Source organism: Bufo gargarizans, chromosome 9 (assembly GCF_014858855.1).
Source record: "Bufo gargarizans isolate SCDJY-AF-19 chromosome 9, ASM1485885v1, whole genome shotgun sequence".
Classification (NCBI taxonomy): Eukaryota; Metazoa; Chordata; class Amphibia; order Anura; family Bufonidae; genus Bufo; species Bufo gargarizans.
The window spans coordinates 799334-822539 of NC_058088.1; the positions used below are offsets into that span (position 1 = coordinate 799334).

The 23206-nt window shown below is 42.1% G+C and overlaps 1 protein-coding gene across 2 annotated transcripts; it reads left to right on the top strand.

Annotated features, from left to right (window-relative positions):
* The first annotated feature begins 265 nt into the window (after window positions 1-265).
* LOC122919500 (cytochrome P450 2C23-like) lies at window positions 266-16916 on the top strand. Of its 2 annotated transcripts, none has more exons than XM_044268563.1 (9): window positions 266-453; window positions 1189-1351; window positions 5820-5969; window positions 6375-6535; window positions 7565-7741; window positions 7947-8088; window positions 9262-9449; window positions 9817-9958; window positions 16483-16916. In XM_044268563.1, the coding sequence occupies exons 1-9, from the start codon at window positions 274-276 to the stop codon at window positions 16665-16667; spliced, it is 1488 nt and encodes a 495-aa protein (XP_044124498.1). In that variant the 5' UTR covers window positions 266-273; the 3' UTR covers window positions 16668-16916. The 2 variants fall into 2 exon arrangements, with proteins under 2 accessions (XP_044124498.1, XP_044124499.1); XM_044268564.1 differs by having other exon boundaries at window positions 16460-16717.
* The last annotated feature ends 6290 nt before the right edge of the window (window positions 16917-23206 follow it).

The following is a 23206-nucleotide window of genomic DNA, read 5'->3' on the forward strand; positions in this document are numbered from 1 at the left end:
TAATTTCTCTACTTTTATGATTCACGCCTGATTTTAGCTTTCAAAATTGAATCAGGAAACATGAACATGTGGCTGTACCCTATTTGAGTAATAATATTTAGCAATCTTGCTTATTTTGCCAGGATTTACAATATATTATGCAATAGAGCTGTAACTCTACACCAACATGTCCAACCTGCTCTTATTGATTACATGTTCTCTGGATTGTTGCCCACTGCCTGGTCATATAAAAATACAGAGAGACATAATACAGACAGATTAAAGGGGCAAGGGATGGCACTAGATATTGCTTCGACACTTCTCCTGGTTACAGGAGTCACTCTCCTAATTTACCTCATAAAATGGTGGGGAAAAGTCAAACTTAAAAACCTGCCCCCAGGACCTACACCTCTACCAGGATTGGGGAATATCCTTCAGATCAGCACCTCAGAACTACCACAGTCTTTAGTCAAGGTATGTAAACTTACTTGAAATGTTACCCTTACTAGGACCCTGATTCCATAGTAATTCTTACTATAAATCTGTTTTCAAAATAGCTCCCAAGTCTGGGTGATCCAGTAGGAGACATGGGAAAGCCTCAGGGAATTCATATCTCTCACAGCTGCTCTTCAAGTTCATTGTTATACACAGGATATGTTATGAAAATCTGTCTGCATTCCTGATGTTAAATAAGGCTACTTTCACACTAGCGTTCGATCGGATCCGTTCTGAACGGATCCGCTCATATTAATGCAGACGGAGGCTCCGTTCAGAACGGATCCGTCTGCATTATATTGGCAAAAAATGGCTAAGTGTGAAATTAGCCTGAGCGGATCCGTCCAGACTTTTACATTGAAAGTCAATGGGGGACGGATCCGTTTGAAGATTGAGCCATATTGTGGCATCTTCAAACGGATCCGTCCCCATTGACTTACATTGTAAGTCTGGACGGATCCGCACGCCTCCACATGGCTGAGCGGAGCGGAGGCTGAACGCCGCCAGACTGATGCAGTCTGAGCGGATCCGCATCCATTCAGACTGCATCAGGGCTGGACGGAAGCGTTCGGGTCCGCTCGTGAGCCCCTTCAAACGGAGCTCACGAGCGGACAGCCGAACGCTAGTGTGAAACTAGCCTAAGACAGTCTTCTCATCTCTAAGTATAGAGCTTCTGCTCAGACCTGTAATATTCTTGTTTCTATACCTCCCCAGCTAAGTGAGAAATATGGACCTGTCTATACCCTCTACATGGCGAACCTGCGGATTATAGTATTGATTGGGTACGATGCTGTGAAGGAAGCATTGGTGGACCGCAGTGATGCGTTTAGTAATAGGGGAGACAGCGGAGTAACAGATCTTATATCTCAGGATTTTGGTAAGCAGATATTGCAAATTACTAAAATTGCAAAGACTTATTTTCTTAGATTTTCATCTGAATTTCTTTTATACTGGTCTACACAAAATATTTATTTGGTAACACCTGTAATGTTTGACACATGGGACGTGATTTAATGTGGTTCGGGATCCACATGTGGCTTGCGACCCACTGCTGTGTGGCTCGCCATGAGTGTCCTGAGATATGAACATATGTACTGGCAACTAACATTTTTACAGACCCATCTATGATGATTAGGATTAGGGTACCAATATATATCCCTACATCACTGAAAAAGTACCCCATAAAATGAAACTTTTTGTAAAATATTTAGAAAAATGTCCTATAGTGACTAAAAAATTGAAAATGATACACTCAAGACAGTGGTTATAGGTCACGTACAATGACATAGGTTGCCCCAGTGGGCACTTACCCATTCTTTCTATAAATCACTCAGGATGCAAATTTTTAGGCTGTTGGGCTGGTATTACCCTGTGACTCCAAGATATTCAATGCTTTCTAGATTCACCGGTATCTGGTAAGTAGTCCGTCTTTAGTTTTTTCGTATCTACAGTTGCAAAAATTCTAGTTGATTATGGTTACTATCAGGAAAATCAATGGCAATAGAGTTAATCAGCTATCTAGCCTTACAGAGCGAGTCCCTGCGCTTTCCTAGAGCACCCGTCCTGAAAAGAGAGTGCCCACTCAGTGGTCTTGTTATACCCTTCCTATCCCTATACTATACTACACATATCAGCCAGAGTGTTTTTTTTTTTTTAGTTTTACCTAAACCCGTTTCTGCTGGTAAATCATTCTGCATCATCAAAGGGTTAGGAAAGGCTCAGAAAATAGGTTAATAACCTGGTCATAAGGGTACATGGTATATCATTTAGCAGAGTTTAATGTGGGACATTGGAGCAATTCATGTCCCCAGTGGTCTGGCTAATCCTAGATTTACCACCAAACACTGCCAATTTGGATGGTGTGATACTAGTGTTGAATTTCGAATATTTATCAGCAAATATTTGCAATTTCATGTTTTTTGTTTCTCCACATTTAATATTTATTTCCTCTATTTTTGAATTGCCTCTCCCTCTTGACCATTACTGAAAGTTGAATGCGGCTCACAACATATAAACGTTTTAGGACCTCCGATTTAAAGTATATAATGCTGTGAAAGTATATTTGTCTCAGTTCATATCCCAAAGGGAATTTATTGCTATTTTAGTAGCAGTTCTTGTTACAGGTTCTGCTTAGTGGCTCTGAACTTCTTTACCTAATATCCACGGTGTCTTGGGTTGTAGTTACCAAAAAGTTGGAAAGACCAATCTCCTAAATACTTATTTCTCATGTGTATTTTTTCTAAGGTAACCCAAATTTGATAGTAAATAAAATGTTTGAGATTGTGTTGCCAATTTTGACTGTAGCATACCCAGATTTAAAGGGATCAGACCGTATTGGCAGAACCTTTTTTTGTCCTGAGTATCATGCAAGGCTTCCCACTCAAGGATGGTATAAATAATCTTGCAGAAAAAAATTTAACTAAGGGCTCTTTCACACCTGCGTTCTTTTCTTCCGGCATAGAGTTCCGTCGTCGGGGCTCTATGCCGGAAGAATCCTGATCAGTTTTATCCTAATGCATTCTGAATGGAGTGAAATCCGTTCAGGATGCATCAGGATGTCTTCAGTTCCGGAACGGAACGGTTTTTGGCCGGAGAAAATACCGCAGCATGCTGCGCTTTTTGCTCCGGCCAAAAATCCTGAAGACTTGCCGCAAGGCTGAATCCGGAATTAATGCCCATTGAAAGGCATTGATCCGGATCCAGCCTTAAGCTAAACGTCGTTTTGGCGCATTGCCGGATCCGACGTTTAGCTTTTTATGAATGGTTACCATGGCTGCCGGGACTCTAAAGTCCTGGCAGCCATGTTAAAGTGTAGTGGGGAGCGGGGGAGCAGTATACTTACCATCCGTGCGGCTCCCGGGGCGCTCCAGAGTGACGTCAGGGCGACCCATGCGCATGGATGACATGATCGCATGGCACGTCATCCATGCGCATGGGGCGCTCTGACGTCACTCGGGAGCGCCCCGGGAGCCGCGCGGACTGTAAGTATACCGCTCCCCCGCTCCCCGCTCCTACTATGGCAACCAGGACTTTAATAGCGTCCTGGATGCCATAGTAACACTGAAAGCATTTTGAAGACGGATCCGTCTTCAAATGCTTTCAGTACACTTGCGTTTTTCCGGATCCGGCGTGTAATTCCGGCAAGTGGAGTACACGCCGGATCCGGACAATGCAAGTGTGTAAGAGGCCTTAAACAAGGCAAATTTTAGTGACATTGGGCAACAAGCTTAATGGTTCCAACAATCTTTGACAGGCATTAGAATTTGTGGTTGCAGTGTCTCATTGAGTAGAGGCAACAGGTTAAGGCTACTTTCACACTCGCGTTTGGTGTGGATCCGTCATGGATCTGCACAAACGCATCCGTTCAGATAATACAACCGCCTGCATCTGTTCAGAACGGATCTGTTTGCTTTATATTTAACATAGCCAAAACGAATCCATCTTGAACACCATGGAAAGTCAATGGGGGACAGATCCGTTTTCTATTCTGCCATATTGTGTCAGTGAAAACGGATCCGTCCCCATTGACATACATTGTGTGTCAGGACGGATCCGTTTGGCTCAGTTTCCTCAGACGGACACTAAAACACTGCAAGACGCATTTTGGTGTCCTCCTACAAAGCGGAATGGAGGCAGAATGGAGCCAAACTGAGCCAAACTGATGCATACTGAGCGGATCCTTATCCATTCAGAATGCATTAAGGGCAAAACTGATCTGTTTTGGACCTCTTGTGAGAGCCCTAAACAGATCTCACAAACGGAAACCAAAACGCCAGTGTGAAAGTAGCCTAAATGGGTGCACATCTTTGTAAGTGGCAACAGTCAGCTCCCTGCAGTTACCGCCATGGCTTTATCTCCATGTGGGTACAGTGAACAGGCTGCAATCTGGTTAGTCTTCGTTAGAGGTCCATCTCTTATACAGGCATAAAATGCTTCCATGATGCATAGACTAGTCTGCTTCCTCCTGTCACTCATTTCTGGTCTCAACGCCACTGGGATATTTGACTTTGGATGCCCTAGCTAGTACCTGTGGTGTTGTACCCTTGTTACTATTACCAATCACCTCCACCATCTAACTAGTTGCTTGCATAATTAATGCTGGCTTTGTTTCCATCAGCAGCTTCTCAGCTCACTCTTCCATCCCCTGCCTGCTAATCACCATGTAGCTTACCTGTACTACTCTTCATGCTGCCTTCCTGTGTTCTCCCTGGGCTCTTTACAGCTAAGGGTTCTTATGCAAATCAGATCAAGTGACCTAGAAGGTCTTTGCACAGACACATAGTATCCATCAGTAATGGTACAATTGATCTGTAGATATCAGTCTATTTACAGTGCATACATTTATATCACAGTGCAATACATACTAAAGTGCATTGTAGCATCATACAGAGAGATCCACCTTCAATGTCCATCACATCCTGTACCAAGGTATATGACTCCAAACTGGTGATATGTTGTTTCAGACTACTGCAACATTATTGACATTTGACAGCTATGGCCATGGCTCACACTATGGAAGATACTATATTTCTGTTTTATGAACAAAGCAGCCATGTTTTTTTATAATCCTGGACAATCTCTCATTTAAATGAGGGTTTAACGTTACAACAAGTTATCTCCTTTCCACTGGATAGGGATAAAGTGATCTGTGGATATCTGACTGCTGGGACCTTTTCCATCCCAATAATGAGGGTTCCATTCACACATCCCAATCGATGAGCCAGTTATCCGTCTACCCTGCCACCCCATTAATTCTCTATGGGACTGCCAGAGGTTGAACAGCACTGCTCTTGGCTATCTCTGACAGTCCCAGAGTTAACAGAATAAATGGAGTTGTATCAGACTACTGCAACATTATTGACATTTCACAGCTATAGCCAGGTTTCCACTATGGAAGATAATATGTTACTGAACAAAGCAAGTTTTTTAAAATCCTGGCTATCCCTTTAAATGGGGGTTTAAAGTTACTGCAAGCTATCTCCTTTCCATTGGATAGGGGATAACTAATCTGGGGGAATTTGACCTCTGGGACCCCTACCATCCCAACACATACTAATGGAGGTTAACCATGTACCCTGCCATTAATTCTCTATTGGACTGGCAGAGGTTGAACAGCACTTCCCTTGGCTATCTCTGACAGTCCCAGAGTTTACAGAATAAATGGAGCAGCAGGGTGTGCGGTTGACTGTCTACTCCATTCGGATAGAAGAATAGGAACTCCATTCTCTGGATTGGCGGTCATCACAATGGTCAAATCCACACCAATCAGTTATCGGTTCTTCACTGAATAAGGGAAAACTTGTTATAACGGGAATACCCTTTTATATGCATGCTTGTACTTACAGGGGTCATTGCAAGCAATGGAGAAAGATGGAAAATTCTTCGTCGATTTTCGCTGTCAACTTTGAGAAATTTTGGAATGGGAAAGAGAGGTATTGAAGAAAGAATTCAAGAAGAAGCCCAACGTCTTGCTGAAAAATTTATGAAGGATAAAGGTTAATTCCAAAATTATTTGTCCCATAAGTTCAGGCCAACATACATATTAGTTTTCTGTTGGACAACAGCCATCTCTTCTCTACTGAAATTCAAATTTTTTGCCAGTGTGGAACAAATGATTAAGAATGTTGAAAATCACATGCTCAATCTTTCAAGGCATGTGATTTGAAAATTGCCCTAAACACATTGGATCAGTGACTGAGCCGCCGCTAAAATCAGGGGGTACAGCCAATTTTAATCTGATATGTTTGGTCAGCTATAGTGAGATTGTAATACACCCCACACCATACTGTGTGGTAATCCTTACCATAATCCATATTTTCCCAGTGCTTGAAATACATCATATAGTTAACGTAATGTCTGTCTGTAACCATGCGGTCACATATCTTTATATTTACTAACAGATACCCCCTTTGACCCAACATATATATTACGACTCGCTGTTTCCAATGTCATTTGCTCCGTTGTGTTTGGTGAAAGATTTGACTATGAAGACCAAAAATTCTTGACTCTCTTGTCATCTCTTCATGATATTACACAGCTGTTCAACAGCCGTTCAGGCCAGGTATGTATTAAGAAATGTCTAAATGTTTTGTACATTAAATGTTATCAACATAAATTCAGAACTGTTATAGGATTTTACTACTACTGATAACTTTAACCTGTATGGTCGAAATTAAACAGCTTGGTGTGTCCAATATGTATGTTCAGAAACACTTTGCACACTTTGGCTTCCATCAGATTTTTTCATATTGGCACAAAACAGCCTTTGAGTAAGCCTTAATATCTTTGCGGATAGCCTACTGTTTTGTGTCTACAGTTATTATTACAGGAACATAGGTGTAGGTTGCAGAAGTAGCAGTCAGTGTCAGACTAGGGTTCCTTGGGCCTATCGGAGGAAATTATTATTGGGGCCCAACACCATATTGTCAGTTTAGTCTAATAGGTTTAGATTCAAAGAAGTAGACCTCAGTGGCATGCAATTGGCATATAAGGTCTCTCCAATTATTTTTTCTGCTGGACCTTTGGAGCCCGCTATGTTATCACAGCCTGGGACCATTGGAGGATCCTTTGGTACTCTGGTAGACCAGTATAACAATGGCAGCAGCCAAACAACCAACTGCCATAAAATAAATAAATCTTATAAACAACACATGGAAGGTGAGGGGCCCTGTTACAAATTTTGCACTGGGGTCCAACAGCTTCAAGTTACACCTCAATAAGCAGACCTTAGTGTATTAATGGTTGCAAACTAAAAATTTGCCCTTACAGCTTGATTCTGCACACCTCCCCATATCTGTTGCTATTTTCTTGCTAACATTTTGGCATCTTAGAAAAATTGTAGGGAGTATGACTGCAGGATCAGACAACACAGGTTTTGTTTGTAGTCTGTAACCATGGAAGCACAAAAGTAATCACAGCTATTGACTATATGCAAAGTTAAAAATATGCTTCAAGGCACTGCAGCATTGTTTTGCACATGTGGGCATACAGTATTCTGTAAGTATATAGTATAATGAATATGGGGACATATGGCAACATACAGAAGAATATTGATGCCGTTTTTTTGTCTATGACTTTTTCTCTCAATCAGCTTTTCAACTTGCTCCCAAAAATAATGCCCTACATTCCTGGTCCTCACCTGAAGCTCTTTAAAATGATGGACAAAATCAAACATTTTATAAAAAATATGGTGAAAACCCACCGTGAGACTATGGATGAGAACTGCCCTCGGGATTTTATAGACTGCTTCCTCATAAAGATGGAGGAGGTGAGTTTATATATAGTTAAAACAATGGAAACTTTTGAGGGTAACACATTTTCGGGTACACATAGCAGCCAAAGTTCAAGTATTGTTGAAAAAAAGATATTTAAAGCATTCATTTTATTTACTAATTATACAACTAGAAAGGGTGTGCAGGTATTTGGTAATACTTGAACATTAAAATAACGATGCATTCAAATTTTTTCTTTAGGAAAAAAAAAATCCAGCCACCGAATTTCATGACAAGAACCTAGAGGGGACAATATTAGACCTATTCTTAGCTGGGACAGAGACTACAAGTTTGACACTGAGATATAGCTTTCTTATACTCATCAAATATCCGGAAATACAAGGTGATCAATTTGATGCATTTTTTTATGTTTGTTAATGACACAATACACACATGGGTTCAGCTACAGGGGCGCAGATAATGGGGTTCAAACCCCCTCCAGTGTGTCTGTCCTCCTAACCTGCCAGAGAACGGCCCGGGCGTGCCGCTGTCTGCAATAGCGGCGCGGGCAGTGCGGCACACAGAGAGGTGATGGAGGATGCAGGGCGGGGCCGGGCAGCGCAGGGGGGCAGGTACGGTGGCACAAGTAACTCACAGACACACACAGGGCAGCCAGGCAGGGATGACACTGATGATCACATGGCATGCACGATGCCTTCAGGCTCCGCCTCCGCCTGTCGTACGTCTGGACCCCGGCCAGCTTCCTGCCTGTGCGTGCCTGCTACTCCTGGGCGGCGGCTGACAGAGCACAGAGCCTGGAGATCTTAGAAGGTTAGAAGAGAGAGAGAAGAAAGAAAAATAAGTAGTTTGAGAGAGAGAGAGAGAGAGAGAGACAGAGACTCTGGAGCACTAGTGTAAGTAAAAGTAATAGTTAAAAAAGAAAATCAAGAAGATTCAAAGCCCAAAATGGCTTATTATAGATATATTCCTCTCACCCTTTCCACCAGCGCTCAAGTTTCGTAAACACACAAGACTCAACACTCCCCAACACAAACTTTATCCAGAAGCAATGAAGTCAGTTTTAACAGGATTCACATTAGTGGGTTTCAGCAAATTTTGAGTTGCCTATATACTGTAAATCTATAGAGCCTCCTGCAAGCCTCATTATAGGGAAAAGAGGGATATCAGGCTAATTAGAACTCGGACAGACCATTGGATCTTTTTCCCAAGTAATGGAAAACCTAGACTTGACTCTGGCGCATTCACATGTAGATATAGAGCTCTAGGGAGTATTGTGTACCGTCATACAGTGTCTCTGTTTGCATTGGGGAAGTTATCTCTGCATATGGTATTCTATAGAACATGGCAAGATTTGTTTTACACAAAATCCATATTCATGTCCCCATGTGGATTCTGAACTGAAGCATCTGGAACTACATTAGGGGCCCACTGATTTTTATGGGTGTTGTGTTATGGATCATTATGCTCATTATTTTGGTGGTAACTGCAATTATGTATTCCATTATAAGACAATGCTAGACTAAAAAATGTTTTGCTCTTACTTTGTTACTTTTAGAGAAGATCCACAGAGAGATTGATAATGTAATCGGCAAAGATCGCTGTCCATCAATGGAGGACAAGAGTAAAATGCCGTACACAGAAGCTGTAGTGCATGAGATCCAGAGATTTGCCGATATTGCTCCTACAGCACTCCCTCATTCTGTCAGCAAGAACACAACCTTCAGAGGATTTGACATTCCAAAGGTAACTGGAAGAATAAAGCTTGTTCTTGTAGAGGCCACCAAGTTGGCATAGAGAGTCTAATAAGCCAGGAAGTGCACTCTAGGTAAGAGGAAATGTAAATAAGCTCTTTGAAGAGCAAAAGCTATCTAGTGTAATTGATTGGATGAACATCCATTGGTGAAATGCCTTATTCAAACCTTTAACTACTCTTGTATTAAAAAGCATGTATGCTTCATGGCTAAACAGGCAACACTACCTACAAAGAGTAATAGAAGGCCTGCTGATTTTTCAATGTCTTGGTTCAATTATTACTATAAACTAACAACCAGACTCAACTTTTAACATTTAAGATTTTTTAAACCTAAATATATCATATATTTACTTTCAGGGAACCATGGTGTTTCCAGTCCTGACCTCTGTCTTGAAAGACCCAAAACAATTCAAGAACCCAAATGAATTTGATCCTGGACACTTTCTCAGTGAGAATGGTTGCTTTAAGAAAAATGATGCATTTATGCCATTTTCTACAGGTAAAACATTACAAGCTTCATATGAATCTGGGTTTGCTATAGGAAAATATGTTAACAACTTCACATCCGGGCCATTTTCCCCTTCCTGACAGAGCCATTTTCTGCAAATCTGACATGTGTCACTTTATGTGGTAAAAACTTTAAAACGCTTTTACTTATCCAGGCCATTCTGAGAATGTTTTCTCGTCACATATTGTACTTCATGACAGTGGTAAAATTGAGTAAAAAAATATCATTTTTAATTATAAAAAAATACCAAATTTACAAAAAATTGGGAAAAATTTTCAAATTTCCAAATGTCTATTTCTCAACTTTTATAATAGATAGTAATACCTCAAAAAATTGTTATTGCTTTACATTCCCCATATGTCTACTTAATGTTTGGATAATTTTTTGAATGTCATTTTATTTTTTGGGAACGTTAGAAGGCTTAGAAGTTTAGAAGCAAATCTTGAAATTGTTCTGAAAATTTCCCAAACCCACTTTTTAAGGACCAGTTTAGGTCTGAAGTCACTTTGTGAGGCTTACATAATAGAAACCACCATTTTAGAAACTACACCCCTCAAGGTATTCAAAATGGATTTTACAAATGTTGTTAACCCTTTTGGTGTTCCACAAGAATTAATGGAAAATGGAGATAAAATATCAGAATTTAACTTTTTTTGCAGATTTTCAATTTTTATATTTTTTTCTGCTAACAAAGCAAGGGTTAACAGCTAAACAAAACTCTATATTTATTGCCCTGATTCTGTAGTTTACAGAAACACCCCATATGTGGTCGTAAACTGTTGTATGGCCACACGGCAGGGCGCAGAAGAAAAGGAACGCCATATGGTTTTTGGAAGGCAGATTTTGCTGGACTGTTTTTTTGACACCATGTCCCATTTAAAGCCCCCCCTGATGCACCCCTTGAGTAGAAACTCCAAAAAAGTGACCCATTTTGGATAATACACCCCTCGTGGTATTCAAAACTGATTTTACAAACTTTTGTAACCCTTTAGGTGTTCCACAAGAGTTAATGGAATATGGAGATAAAATTTCAGAATTTATATTTTTGGGCAAAATTTCCATTTTCATTATTTTTTTTCAGTAACAAAGCAAGGGTTTAACAGCCAAACAAAACTCAACAATTTTTGCCCTGATTCTGTAGTTTATAGAAACACCCCATATGTGGTCATAAACTTCTGTATGGCCACACGGCAGGGCACAGAAGGAAAAGAACGCCATATGGTTTTGCGAGGGCATATTTTGCTGGACTGGTTTTTTGACACCATGTCCCATTTGAAGCCCCCCTGATGCACCCCTAGAGTATAAACTCCAAAAAAGTTACCCATTTTGGAAAATACACCCCTCAAGGTATTCAAAACTGATTTTACAATTTTTGTTAACCCTTTAGGTGTTCCACAAGAACTAATGGAAAATGAAATAGAAATTTTAGAATTTCACTTTTTTGTCAAATTTTCAATTTTTATAAATTTTTCCAGAAACAAAGCAAGGGTTAACAGCCAAACAAAACTCAATATTTAATGCCCTGATTCTGTATTTTACAGAAACATCCCATATGTGGTCATAAACTGCTGTGCGGGGACACGGCAAGGTGCAGAAGGAACGGAGCGCCATGTGGTTTTTGGAAGGCAGATTTTGCTGGACTGTTTTTTTGACACCATGTCCTATTTGAAGCCCCCCTGATGCACCCCTAGAGTAGAAACTCCAAAAAAGTGACCCCATTTTGGAAACTACGGGATATGGTGGCAGTTTTGTTGGTATTATTTTAGGGTACATATGATTTTTACTTGCTCTATATTACACTGGTTGTTAGACAAGGTAACAAAAAATAGCTATTTTGTCACAGTTTTTTTTTGTTACTTACAATGTTCATCTGACAGGTTAGATTATGTGCTATTTTTATAGAGAAGGCTTTTACGGATGCGACAATACCAAATATGACTTAATAAAGCATTAAAAAAAATATAATAATTAGTGTCTCCACATTCTGAAAGGCATAGTTTTTTTTGTTTTTTGGGCGATTGTCATTTTTTTTGGCATGAGTTGACGATTTGTACGGTACTATTATAGAGTGCATATCACTTTTTAATTGCTTGGTATTACACTTTTTGTGATTTAAGGTGACAAAAAATGGCGTGTTTGACAAACTTTTTATTTTTATTTTTTTACAGTGTTCACCTAAAGGGTAATGTGATTATTTTTATACAGCAGGTTCTTACGGACGTGGCGATACCTAATATGTATACTTTTTTATTTATTGAAGTTTTACACAATAATATCATTTTGGAAACAAAAAAAAATCATTTTAGTATCTCTATAGTCTGATAGCCATATTTTTTTTTAATTTTCCTGGTGATTGTCTCAAGTAGGGTATCATTTCTGCATGATGAGATGATGGTTTGATTGGCACTATTTTGGGGTGCGTATGACTTTTAGATCTCTTGCTATTACACTTTCTGTGAGTAAGGTGACAAAAAATGGCTTTTTTGACACTTTTTTTTTTTTTAACGTGTTTACCTGAGAGGTTAGATGATGTGATATTTTTATAGAGCAGGATCTTACGGACATGGCAATACCTAATTTGTATACTTTTTTATTTACTTAAGTTTTACACAATAACAGCATTTTTTAAACAAAAAAAATGATATTTTAGTGTCTCCATATTCTGAAAGCCATATTTTTTTATTTTATTTTGGGTGATTGTTTTATGTAGGGGCTCATTTCTTGCGGGATGAGGTGACGGTTAGATTGGTACTATTTTGGGGGGCATATGCTTTTCTGATCGCTTAGTGTTGCACTTTTAGTTTTTTTAGCACAGTTTTTATTGTTCACCTGAAGGGGTTAGGGCATGTGATATTTTTATAGAGCCGGACATTACAAATATGGCAATACCTAATATGTATACTTTCTTTTATTTATTTAATTTTTACATAATAATATCATTTTTGAAACAAAAAAAAAATCATATTTTAGTGTCTCCATTATTCTGAGAGTCATAGTTTTTTTTTTACTTTTTGGGCGATTGTCTTAGGTAGAGTCTCAATTTTTGCGGGGTGAGATGACAGTTTGATTGGCACTATTTTGGGGTGCATATGACTTTTTGATCGCTTGCTATTACACTTTTTGTGATGTAAGGTGACAAAAAATGGCTTTTTTGTGGCACTGTTTCTATTTTTTTTTTTTTACGGCGTTCACCTGAGGGGTTAGGTCATGTGACATTTTTATAGAGATGGTTGTTATGGATGCGGCGATACCTAATATGTCAACTTGTTTTTATTTATTTCACTTTAACACAATAATATAATTTTTTAAACAAAAAATGATGTTTTAATGTCTCCATGTTCTGAGAGCTATAGTTTTTTTTTTTTTTTAACGATTTTCTTATGTAGGGGCTAATTTTTTTGCGAAATGAGGTGACTGCTTTATTGGTACAATTTTTGGGGATATACGCCTTTTTGATCACTTTTCGTAATGTAAGGTGACAAAAATTGCTTTTTTATGGTGTGTATCGGACAGGGTGGATCATGTGATATATTTATATAGCCAGCCGTCACAGACACGGCAATACCAAATATGTTTATTTTATTTTTTCTATTTTAATTAATTACTTGATTGGGGAATTTTTTTCTGACATAAACACAATTGTTTTATTTTTTTTATTTTACACTTTGTGTCCCCCCATAAGGTCATACAAGACCTCTGGGGGACATTTGACTTCATCTTTCTTTTTTCACCATTGATTTCTCCTGTAACTGGGACTGTGCTGTACAGCCTCAGTGCAGGGTTGATCGAGGTCTGTGAAAGACCTCACAGCTCCTGCACTCTCCAGCCCCGGCAGTCACATGACCGCTGGGCCGGAACAGGAAGCGCATAGCGCTTAGTGAGCTCTGTGTATACAGCGATCTAAAAGGCAGGGACACCGGGAAACTGTCCCTGCCTTCTCTAAGGGTTGCCCTGCTGTTACTGACAGCGGGCAACCCGCTCTGCAGCTGCACGATTAACAGCTGCGATCTCTTAATGGACGTTCCAGAATGTCCATTCAGAGAGTTAAACATCGCCCATAGGACGTTTATATCCTATGGGTGGATGTGAGGTGGTTAAGGACAAACAGTATATGGTGTGAACCTAAGCTGTGTTTAGGAAGACCAAAACTTTACTTGTTTTGCCAAGGAACCTGTTGTCTTGCCTCTTTTTTACATATCTACATATTAAAGTAAGTAACAACTCTTACATAAAACACTAAAATGATTACTAACTTTTCACATAGCTTTGCATTAATCAATGTTACAAATGACCACAAGAAACTTTACAATATGTCTTATCAGTGATAAATGTCTAATTGCCATGTCATTAGCTGTTTATATCTCCCTCCCTTCTGCTAAATGCTTTCACTTTGAAAAATGCCTTAATCCTGTCCAAAACGGACCAGCTCCACAGGAGGACTAAATGACACATATTAATGTAAGTCTATGGAGAGGGGAGGTGGGCGGTTGAGCAGGGGCATACACAGACAAGCAGACTGCTGGAACTACATGGGCCTAGATATAAACTTCCTAAATGTTTTATTCACAAACATACAGGTCAATATCTCTCTGTAATGTCCTCAAAGAACATGGAGCTGTTTCTGAATGCATACAAGAAGCATATTCTCCTCTATATTCTGTGTGTAATCTGAGGGAGATATTCTTCACCCACAATGTCTGAGAGAACTGCAAAGTAGACATTCAATATGCAGAGTACAATTGCTAAAAATGCCAGCTACAAGTGATCTAATGGCCAAAAATATGGTATTCCTCATTTACACACACTGTACTATTGGTTAATACAAAGTTTGTTGAAAGGTTAGTGACGTTTTAAAGGGAACCTGTCAGCATAAAAATGCAAAGTACTCTGCAGACTGCATGTTATAGAGCAGGAGGAGCTGAGCAGATTGATATATAGATTTGAGGGGAAAAGATTCAGTAAAATGTAAATTTTATACATTTAAATTCCTGCTTATTTGTCACGGAAGGTGTACAGGAAACTAGAAGACACAAAATGAATATCCGACTAACTGGATCCAAAACTAAGGAACAGAAGGGAGAGCCCTGCATCAGACCTGGCACTCTCCCTGACTGCTCAGCCTATGCGAAAATCCCAATGGTAGATGATCGCATATCCTCGTACCTCGACTGTATAACACCTGAACACCCTATAATAGTGAGGGGACATGACCACCGGCCCCCTACACTTGATACGGAGGGAGTCAGGGTCACCTGGGATCCAGCAAACAGAAAAACACAAATGAATGAACAAAACTTATCTGTAGGAGACTCAGAAGTAGGATCAGCATGCACACACTCCAGGAAGGAATATAAACCGCAAAGTGAAGCAGTCTGGGAAGGGATTTAAAGGGATGCAATCAGTGCAACTACATGACAGCTGAGCGAGGCTAACGAGATGAGAAAATGAAATCAAAACAAAAGGAAGCTCAAGGAGGAGGTTCTGAGGGAAGGCTGTCAGTCACTGATAAGACCGCCTCCTTGTTTTCATAGCCCAGAATAAGCAGGAATATAAATGAATACATTTGAATTTTTGAGGAATACATTACCATTAAACTATATATATCAATCTTATCAGCTTCTTCTGCTCAACAATTTGCTGCCTTCAGCTCAAACACCATGTTCAACGTGGCAGGTTCCTTTTAAAGACACGACTTAGAGTTTTCTTGTGGAGTCATGGCCAGAAACGGATTGTATGCTACATTTGTGCAACATCAATAGTAGAAAAGTTTTTCTCATTGACATGTCATGACTAGAGATAAGCCTCAAAGCCAAATTTCCTTGTGCTTCGTCTTAGCGAATCGCTTTGACTTGAAATAGTGTAAAGAACAAAAAAAAATCATAATTAGCTCCTCCATTTGCTTATTGATTGAAAATCTCGGCCGAAATCCTGTGTGTGGTGGCATATAACGTCACCACGCCAGTCGGCGTAATGATGCCATCTCAGGCCATGCAAGATTTCCCGTCAGATCTTCAAGCAAGATGGAGGTGGCCGGCCCGTCGCGAGCAAATGAGGCGGTAAGTTTGATTTAGTTTTTTTAATGTTAATTTTACACCGTTTTTACACTCAGATGCCGCAATCATGTATGCACGCGGCAACTGAGAGGTACAATGATGGGGAGCGGTGCTATCGCAGCTCACTGTTATTGCACCCGCTACTTGAAAATGCGCTACGTGATGAAGTAATTAGTCACAAAGCAAATTTTTTGGTAAAATTCAGCAAAGCAGCTAAATTGAATTTACTAAAAATTTGCTCATCTCTAGTCATGGCAATCCCTTTCATGAGTAATAAAGACAATAGGTACGGATACAGTAGATGTTAACTATCTGCTTATAGAAAGGCTCTTTCATATAGACTTTTGGAAATCATCACACAATACTAATGTGACAGCTAAATTTGTGCTTAAACTCTTTTGTGCAATTTTATAATTTATTAATAAAAGTAACTTGTCAGGATGGATGATCCTGTTTTCTCAGGAAAACGTGTGTGTATGGGAGAAGGCCTGGTTCGCATGGAAATCTTCCTGTTTCTAACCACCATACTGCAAAAGTTTACCTTGGAGCCTACAATAGACAGAAAAAATCTCAGCATAAGACCAGAGCCCAACACCAACGCTTCAAGACCTTATCCATACCAGATGAAGGTTGTGCCTCGTTCCTGAGTTTAAGATGAACTTAATGCATAAAGGAAACCTACAAGATCTAGAATTTATAAACGAAGACAGCTCTAATTTTTGAAGATTATCAATTGCAAAAATAAAAAAAGCAACGTAGAGACAAGTTATTGCAAACATTCATATATTCTTTACTTATTTTTAGCACTGGTCATATCTGAATGAATGTGCACCATGTGATCAAATTCTCATATTTTGAAAATATTTTATGTTAATAAAAAATTGGACTGTACTGTGTATTTTGTCTTTATCGGGTACCTTCTTCACTAAGGGCTCTTTCACACTTGCGTTCTTGTCTTCCGGCATAGAGTTCCGTTGTCGGGGCTCTATGCCGGAAGAATCCTGATCAGGATTATCCAAATGCATTCTGAATGGAGAGAAATCCGTTCAGGATGCATCAGGATGTCTTCAGTTCCGGAACGGAACGTTTTTTGGCCGGAGAAAATACCGCAGCATGCTGCGCTTTTTGCTCCGGCCAAAAATCCTGAACACTCGCCGCAAGGCCGGATCCGGAATTAATGCCCATTGAAAGGCATTGATCCGGATCCGGCCTTAAGCTAAACGTCGTTTCGGCGCATTGCCGGATCCGACGTTTAGCTTTTTCTCAATAGTTACCATGGCTGCCGGGACGCTAAAGTCCTGGCAGCCATTGTAAAGTGTAGCGGGGAGCGGGGGAGCAGTATACTTACCGTCCGCGCGGCTCCCGGGGCGCTCCAGAGTGACGTCAGGGCGCCCCAGGCGCATGGATGACGTGATCGCATGGCACGTCATCCATGCGCATGGGGCGCTCTGACGTCACTCTGGAGCGCCCCGGGAGCCGCACGGACTGTAAGTATGCAGCTCCCCTGCTCCCCGCTCCTACTATGGCAACCAGGACTTTAATAGTGTCCTGGCTGCCATAGTAACACTGAAAGCATTTTGAAGACGGATCCGTCTTCAAATGCTTTCAGTACACTTGCGTTTTTCCGGATCTGGCGTGTACCTCCGGCAAGTGGAGTACACGCCGTATCCGGACAATGCAAGTGTGAAAGAGGCCTAAGGGCACAGTCACTCAACAGTTGAAAACTGATGTGTAATTTTGAAATCAATGAGCCAATTTTAATCTGTCGTTTAGACAGATGTAAACACATCTAATGGCTGTTAAAAATGGGTATATGAGTGGCACAGAAGGCAAAGAGTTAAAAAAAATACTCACCTCACCTATGGCACTTGGGAGAACCCTTGCTCTTCACTGGAGGCAGCAGGACCTGTCACTTCTAATGTTGTGATATCACATGATCTCCCTGGGAACATGAGGTCCTGCTGCCTCGAATGAGAATCAAGTGTTCCAACATAGGTGCCATAGGTGAAGTGAGTATTTTTTGTTTTCAAGTTTCTTGCCACTAACTATACTGTGGGCACAACTGGGGATTATTATAGGTTCTGGAGTAACCATTGTGAACTATAGATACAGAGGCAAAACTAGTGTCTATTATTTATACTGGGGATAATACTGGGGGCCATTATTTAGATTTGGGGTACTACAGAGGGGCATTATTTATACTGGGGCCACTATGGGAGGAGATATAATATATTCTGTGGGCACTGCAGGATGTGGGGATTTTAAACAAAAGCCAATGAAATTCATCTATTTTAATGTCAATTTTTAACTGATGCAAAATGGACAAAAAATAGATGCACACATTGATACAAAATGGCCTTGAAAAATTTAGGGCCCCACATTTATTAAGACTGGTGTTTTAGACGCTGGTCTTAAGAAATCCCTATGCTGGTGGTGTATCCTCCGAAGTTATGAAGAAGCACCGGCATCCTTATAACGTCAGTGGATTCACCGCCAGTTCTAAATGTAAGACAGCTTCTTTGCTGTATTAGATTTAGACCTTTTTATAGACCCAAAAACAGTCATAGAAAATGAAAAATGAGACACACACACCCAGCCATTGTTCCGCCATCTTCACCTGAAATACGCCACATATCAAAAGTGGTTCATGTGGCGCTGCAACTCAATTCATAATAGATGCTAAATAATAGGTACAGCAGTCTTTCCTAGTCTCCAACATGAAACCCTTCATTTTCGTAAACTACTAAGAAGGTAGGTGTTAGGTGTTAAACCCCACAGCAACCCTATGCTACTATGGATAACAGTCATCACAATTAACCTCTTCATTGCTTCAAAAATACTGAGTATTTTCCATCACAGACCACTAGAAATAAATCACTAAACCACCGTACATACAATGTGTGATGTAATCCTGTAAATGCAGAAAACTGTCAAAGTGAATAAAATCATGATATGTGTATAAAAACCTTTATTTTTCCCTGCTGGTCATAAACCCCTTACATGGATTACTTGTCCGGTACACATATAGTGCAGAAATAACCCCTATATGACTATTTAATCTTCTATCTACAATAAATATAATGGCAAAATAATGCTGCCTAAAATAGTAGGTAATAGAGTTGAGCGAACACCTGGATGTTCGGGTTCGAGAAGTTCGGCCGAACATCCCGGAAATGTTCGGGTTCGGGATCCGAACCCGATCCGAACTTCGTCCCGAACCCGAACCCCATTGAAGTCAATGGGGACCCGAACTTTTCGGCACTAAAAAGGCTGTAAAACAGCCCAGGAAAGAGCTAGAGGGCTGCAAAAGGCAGCAACATGTAGGTAAATCCCCTGCAAACAAATGTGGATAGGGAAATGAATTAAAATAAAAATTAAATAAATAAAAATTAACCAAAATCAATTGGAGAGAGGTTCCATAGCAGAGAATCTGGCTTCCCGTCACCCACCACTGGAACAGTCCATTCTCAGATATTTAGGCCCCGGCACCCAGGCAGAGGAGAGAGGTCCCGTAACAGAGAATCTGTCTTCATGTCAGCAGAGAATCAGTCTGCATGTCATAGCAGAGAATGAGGCTTCACGTCAGCCACCACTGCAACAGTCCATTGGCATATATTTAGGCCCAGCACCCAGGCAGAGGAGGGAGGTCCCGTAACAGAGAATCTGTCTTCATGTCAGCAGAGAATTAGTCTGCATGTCATAGCAGAGAATGAGGCTTCACGTCAGCCACCACTGCAACAGTCCATTGGCATATATTTAGGCCCAGCACCCAGGCAGAGGAGGGAGGTCCCGTAACAGAGAATCTGTCTTCATGTCAGCAGAGAATTAGTCTGCATGTCATAGCAGAGAATGAGGCTTCACGTCAGCCACCACTGCAACAGTCCATTGGCATATATTTAGGCCCAGCACCCAGGCAGAGGAGGGAGGTCCCGTAACAGAGAATCTGTCTTCATGTCAGCAGAGAATTAGTCTGCATGTCATAGCAGAGAATGAGGCTTCACGTCAGCCACCACTGCAACAGTCCATTGGCATATATTTAGGCCCAGCACCCAGGCAGAGGAGGGAGGTCCCGTAACAGAGAATCTGGCTTCATGTCAGCAGAGAATCAGTCTTCATATCATAGCAGAGAATCAGGCTTCACGTCACCCACCACTGTAAGAGTCAATTTTCATAAATTTAGGCCCAGAACCCAGGCAGAGGAGAAAGGTCCCGTAACAGACAATCTGGCTTCATGTCAGCAGAGAATCAGTCTTCATATCATAGCAGAGAATCAGGCTTCACGTCACCCACCACTGTAAGAGTCAATTTTCATAAATTTAGGCACAGAACCCAGGCAGAGGAGAAAGGTCCCGTAACAGACAATCTGGCTTCATGTCAGCAGAGAATCAGTCTTCATATCATAGCAGAGAATCAGGCTTCACGTCACCCACCACTGTAAGAGTCAATTTTCATAAATTTAGGCCCAGAACCCAGGCAGAGGAGAAAGGTCCCGTAACAGACAATCTGGCTTCATGTCAGCAGAGAATCAGTCTTCATATCATAGCAGAGAATCAGGCTTCACGTCACCCACCACTGTAAGAGTCAATTTTCATAAATTTAGGCCCAGAACCCAGGCAGAGGAGAAAGGTCCCGTAACAGACAATCTGGCTTCATGTCAGCAGAGAATCAGTCTTCATATCATAGCAGAGAATCAGGCTTCACGTCACCCACCACTGCAACAGTCCATTGGCATATATTTAGGCCTAGCACACAGGCAGAGCAGAGAGGTCCCGTAACAGACAATCTGGCTTCATGACAGCAGAGAATCAGTCTGCATGTCATAGCAGAGAATCAGGCTTCACGTCAGCCACCACTGCAACAGTCCATTGTCATAAATTTAGGCCCAGCACCCAGGCAGAGGAGAGAGGTCCCGTAACAGAGGATCTGGCTTCATGTCAGCAGAGAATCAGTCTGCATGTCATAGCAGAGAATCAGGCTTCACGTCAGCCACCACTGCAACAGTCCATTGTCATAAATTTAGGCCCAGCACCCAGGCAGAGGAGAGAGGTCCCGTAACAGACAATCTGGCTTCATGTCAGCAGAGAATTAGTCTGCATGTCATAGCAGAGAATCAGGCTTCATGTCAGCCACCACTGCAACAGTCCATTGGCATATATTTAGGCCTAGCACACAGGCAGAGGAGAGGTTCATTCAACTTTGGGTAGCATCGCAATATAATGGTAAAATGAAAATAAAAATAGGATTGAATGAGGAAGTGCCCTGGAGTCCAATAATATATGGTTATGGGGAGGTAGTTAATGTCTAATCTGGACAAGGGACGGACAGGTCCTGTGGGATCCATGCCTGGTTCATTTTTATGAACGTCAGCTTGTCCACATTGGCTGTAGACAGGCGGCTGCGTTTGTCTGTAATGACGCCCCCTGCCGTGCTGAATACACGTTCAGACAAAACGCTGGCTGCCGGGCAGGCCAGCACCTCCAAGGCATAAAAGGCTAGCTCTGGCCACGTGGACAATTTAGAGACCCAGAAGTTGAATGGGGCCGAACCATCAGTCAGTACGTGGAGGGGTGTGCACACGTACTGTTCCACCATGTTAGTGAAATGTTGCCTCCTGCTAACACGTTGCGTATCAGGTGGTGGTGCAGTTAGCTGTGGCGTGTTGACAAAAGTTTTCCACATCTCTGCCATGCTAACCCTGCCCTCAGAGGAGCTGGCCGTGACACAGCTGCCTTGGCGACCTCTTGCTCCTCCTCTGCCTTGGCCTTGGGCTTCCACTTGTTCCCCTGTGACATTTGGGAATGCTCTCAGTAGCGCGTCTACCAACGTGCGCTTGTACTCGCGCATCTTCCTATCACGCTCCAGTGCAGGAAGTAAGGTGGGCACATTGTCTTTGTAGCGTGGATCCAGCAGGGTGGCAACCCAGTAGTCCGCACAGGTTAAAATGTGGGCAACTCTGCTGTCGTTGCGCAGGCACTGCAGCATGTAGTCGCTCATGTGTGCCAGGCTGCCCAGGGATAAGGACAAGCTGTCCTCTGTGGGAGGCGTATCGTCATCGTCCTGCCTTTCCCCCCAGCCACGCACCAGTGATGGACCCGAGCTGCGTTGGGTGCCACCCCGCTGTGACCATGCTTCATCCTCATCCTCCTCCACCTCCTCCTCATCCTCGTCCTCCTCGTCCTCCAGTAGTGGTCCCTGGCTGGCCACATTTGTACCTGGCCTCTGCTGTTGCCAAAAACCTCCCTCTGAGTCACTTCGAAGAGACTGGCCTGAAAGTGCTAAAAATGACCCCTCTTCCTCCTCCTCCTCCTCCTCCTCCTGGGCCACCTCCTCTTCCATCATCGCCCTAAGTGTTTTCTCAAGGAGACATAGAAGTGGTATTGTAACGCTGATAACGGTGTCATCGCCACTGGCCATGTTGGTGGAGTACTCGAAACAGCGCAACAGGGCACACAGGTCTCGCATGGAGGCCCAGTCATTGGTGGTGAAGTGGTGCTGTTCTGTAGTGCGACTGACCCGTGCGTGCTGCAGCTGAAACTCCACTATGGCCTGCTGCTGCTCGCACAGTCTGTCCAGCATGTGCAAGGTGGAGTTCCACCTGGTGGGCACGTCGCATATGAGGCGGTGAGCGGGAAGGCCGAAGTTACGCTGTAGCGCAGACAGGCGAGCAGCAGCAGGATGTGAACGCCGGAAGCGCGAACAGACGGCCCGCACTTTATGCAGCAGCTCTGACATGTCGGGGTAGTTGTGAATGAACTTCTGCACCACCAAATTCAGCACATGCGCCAAGCAAGGGATGTGCGTCAAATTGGCTAGTCCCAGAGCTGCAACGAGATTTCGCCCATTATCACACACCACCAGGCCGGGCTTGAGGCTCACCGGCAGCAACCACTCGTCGGTCTGTTGTTCAATACCCCGCCACAACTCCTGTGCGGTGTGGGGCCTGTCCCCCAAACATATGAGTTTCAGAATGGCCTGCTGACGTTTACCCCGGGCTGTGCTGAAGTTGGTGGTGAAGGTGTGTGGCTGACTGGATGAGCAGGTGGAAGAAGAGGAGGAGGAAGCCGAGAAGGAGGAGGTGGCAACAGGAGGCAAAGAATGTTGCCCTGCGATCCTTGGCGGCGGAAGGACGTGCGCCAAACAGCTCTCCGCCTGGGGCCCAGCTGCCACTACATTTACCCAGTGTGCA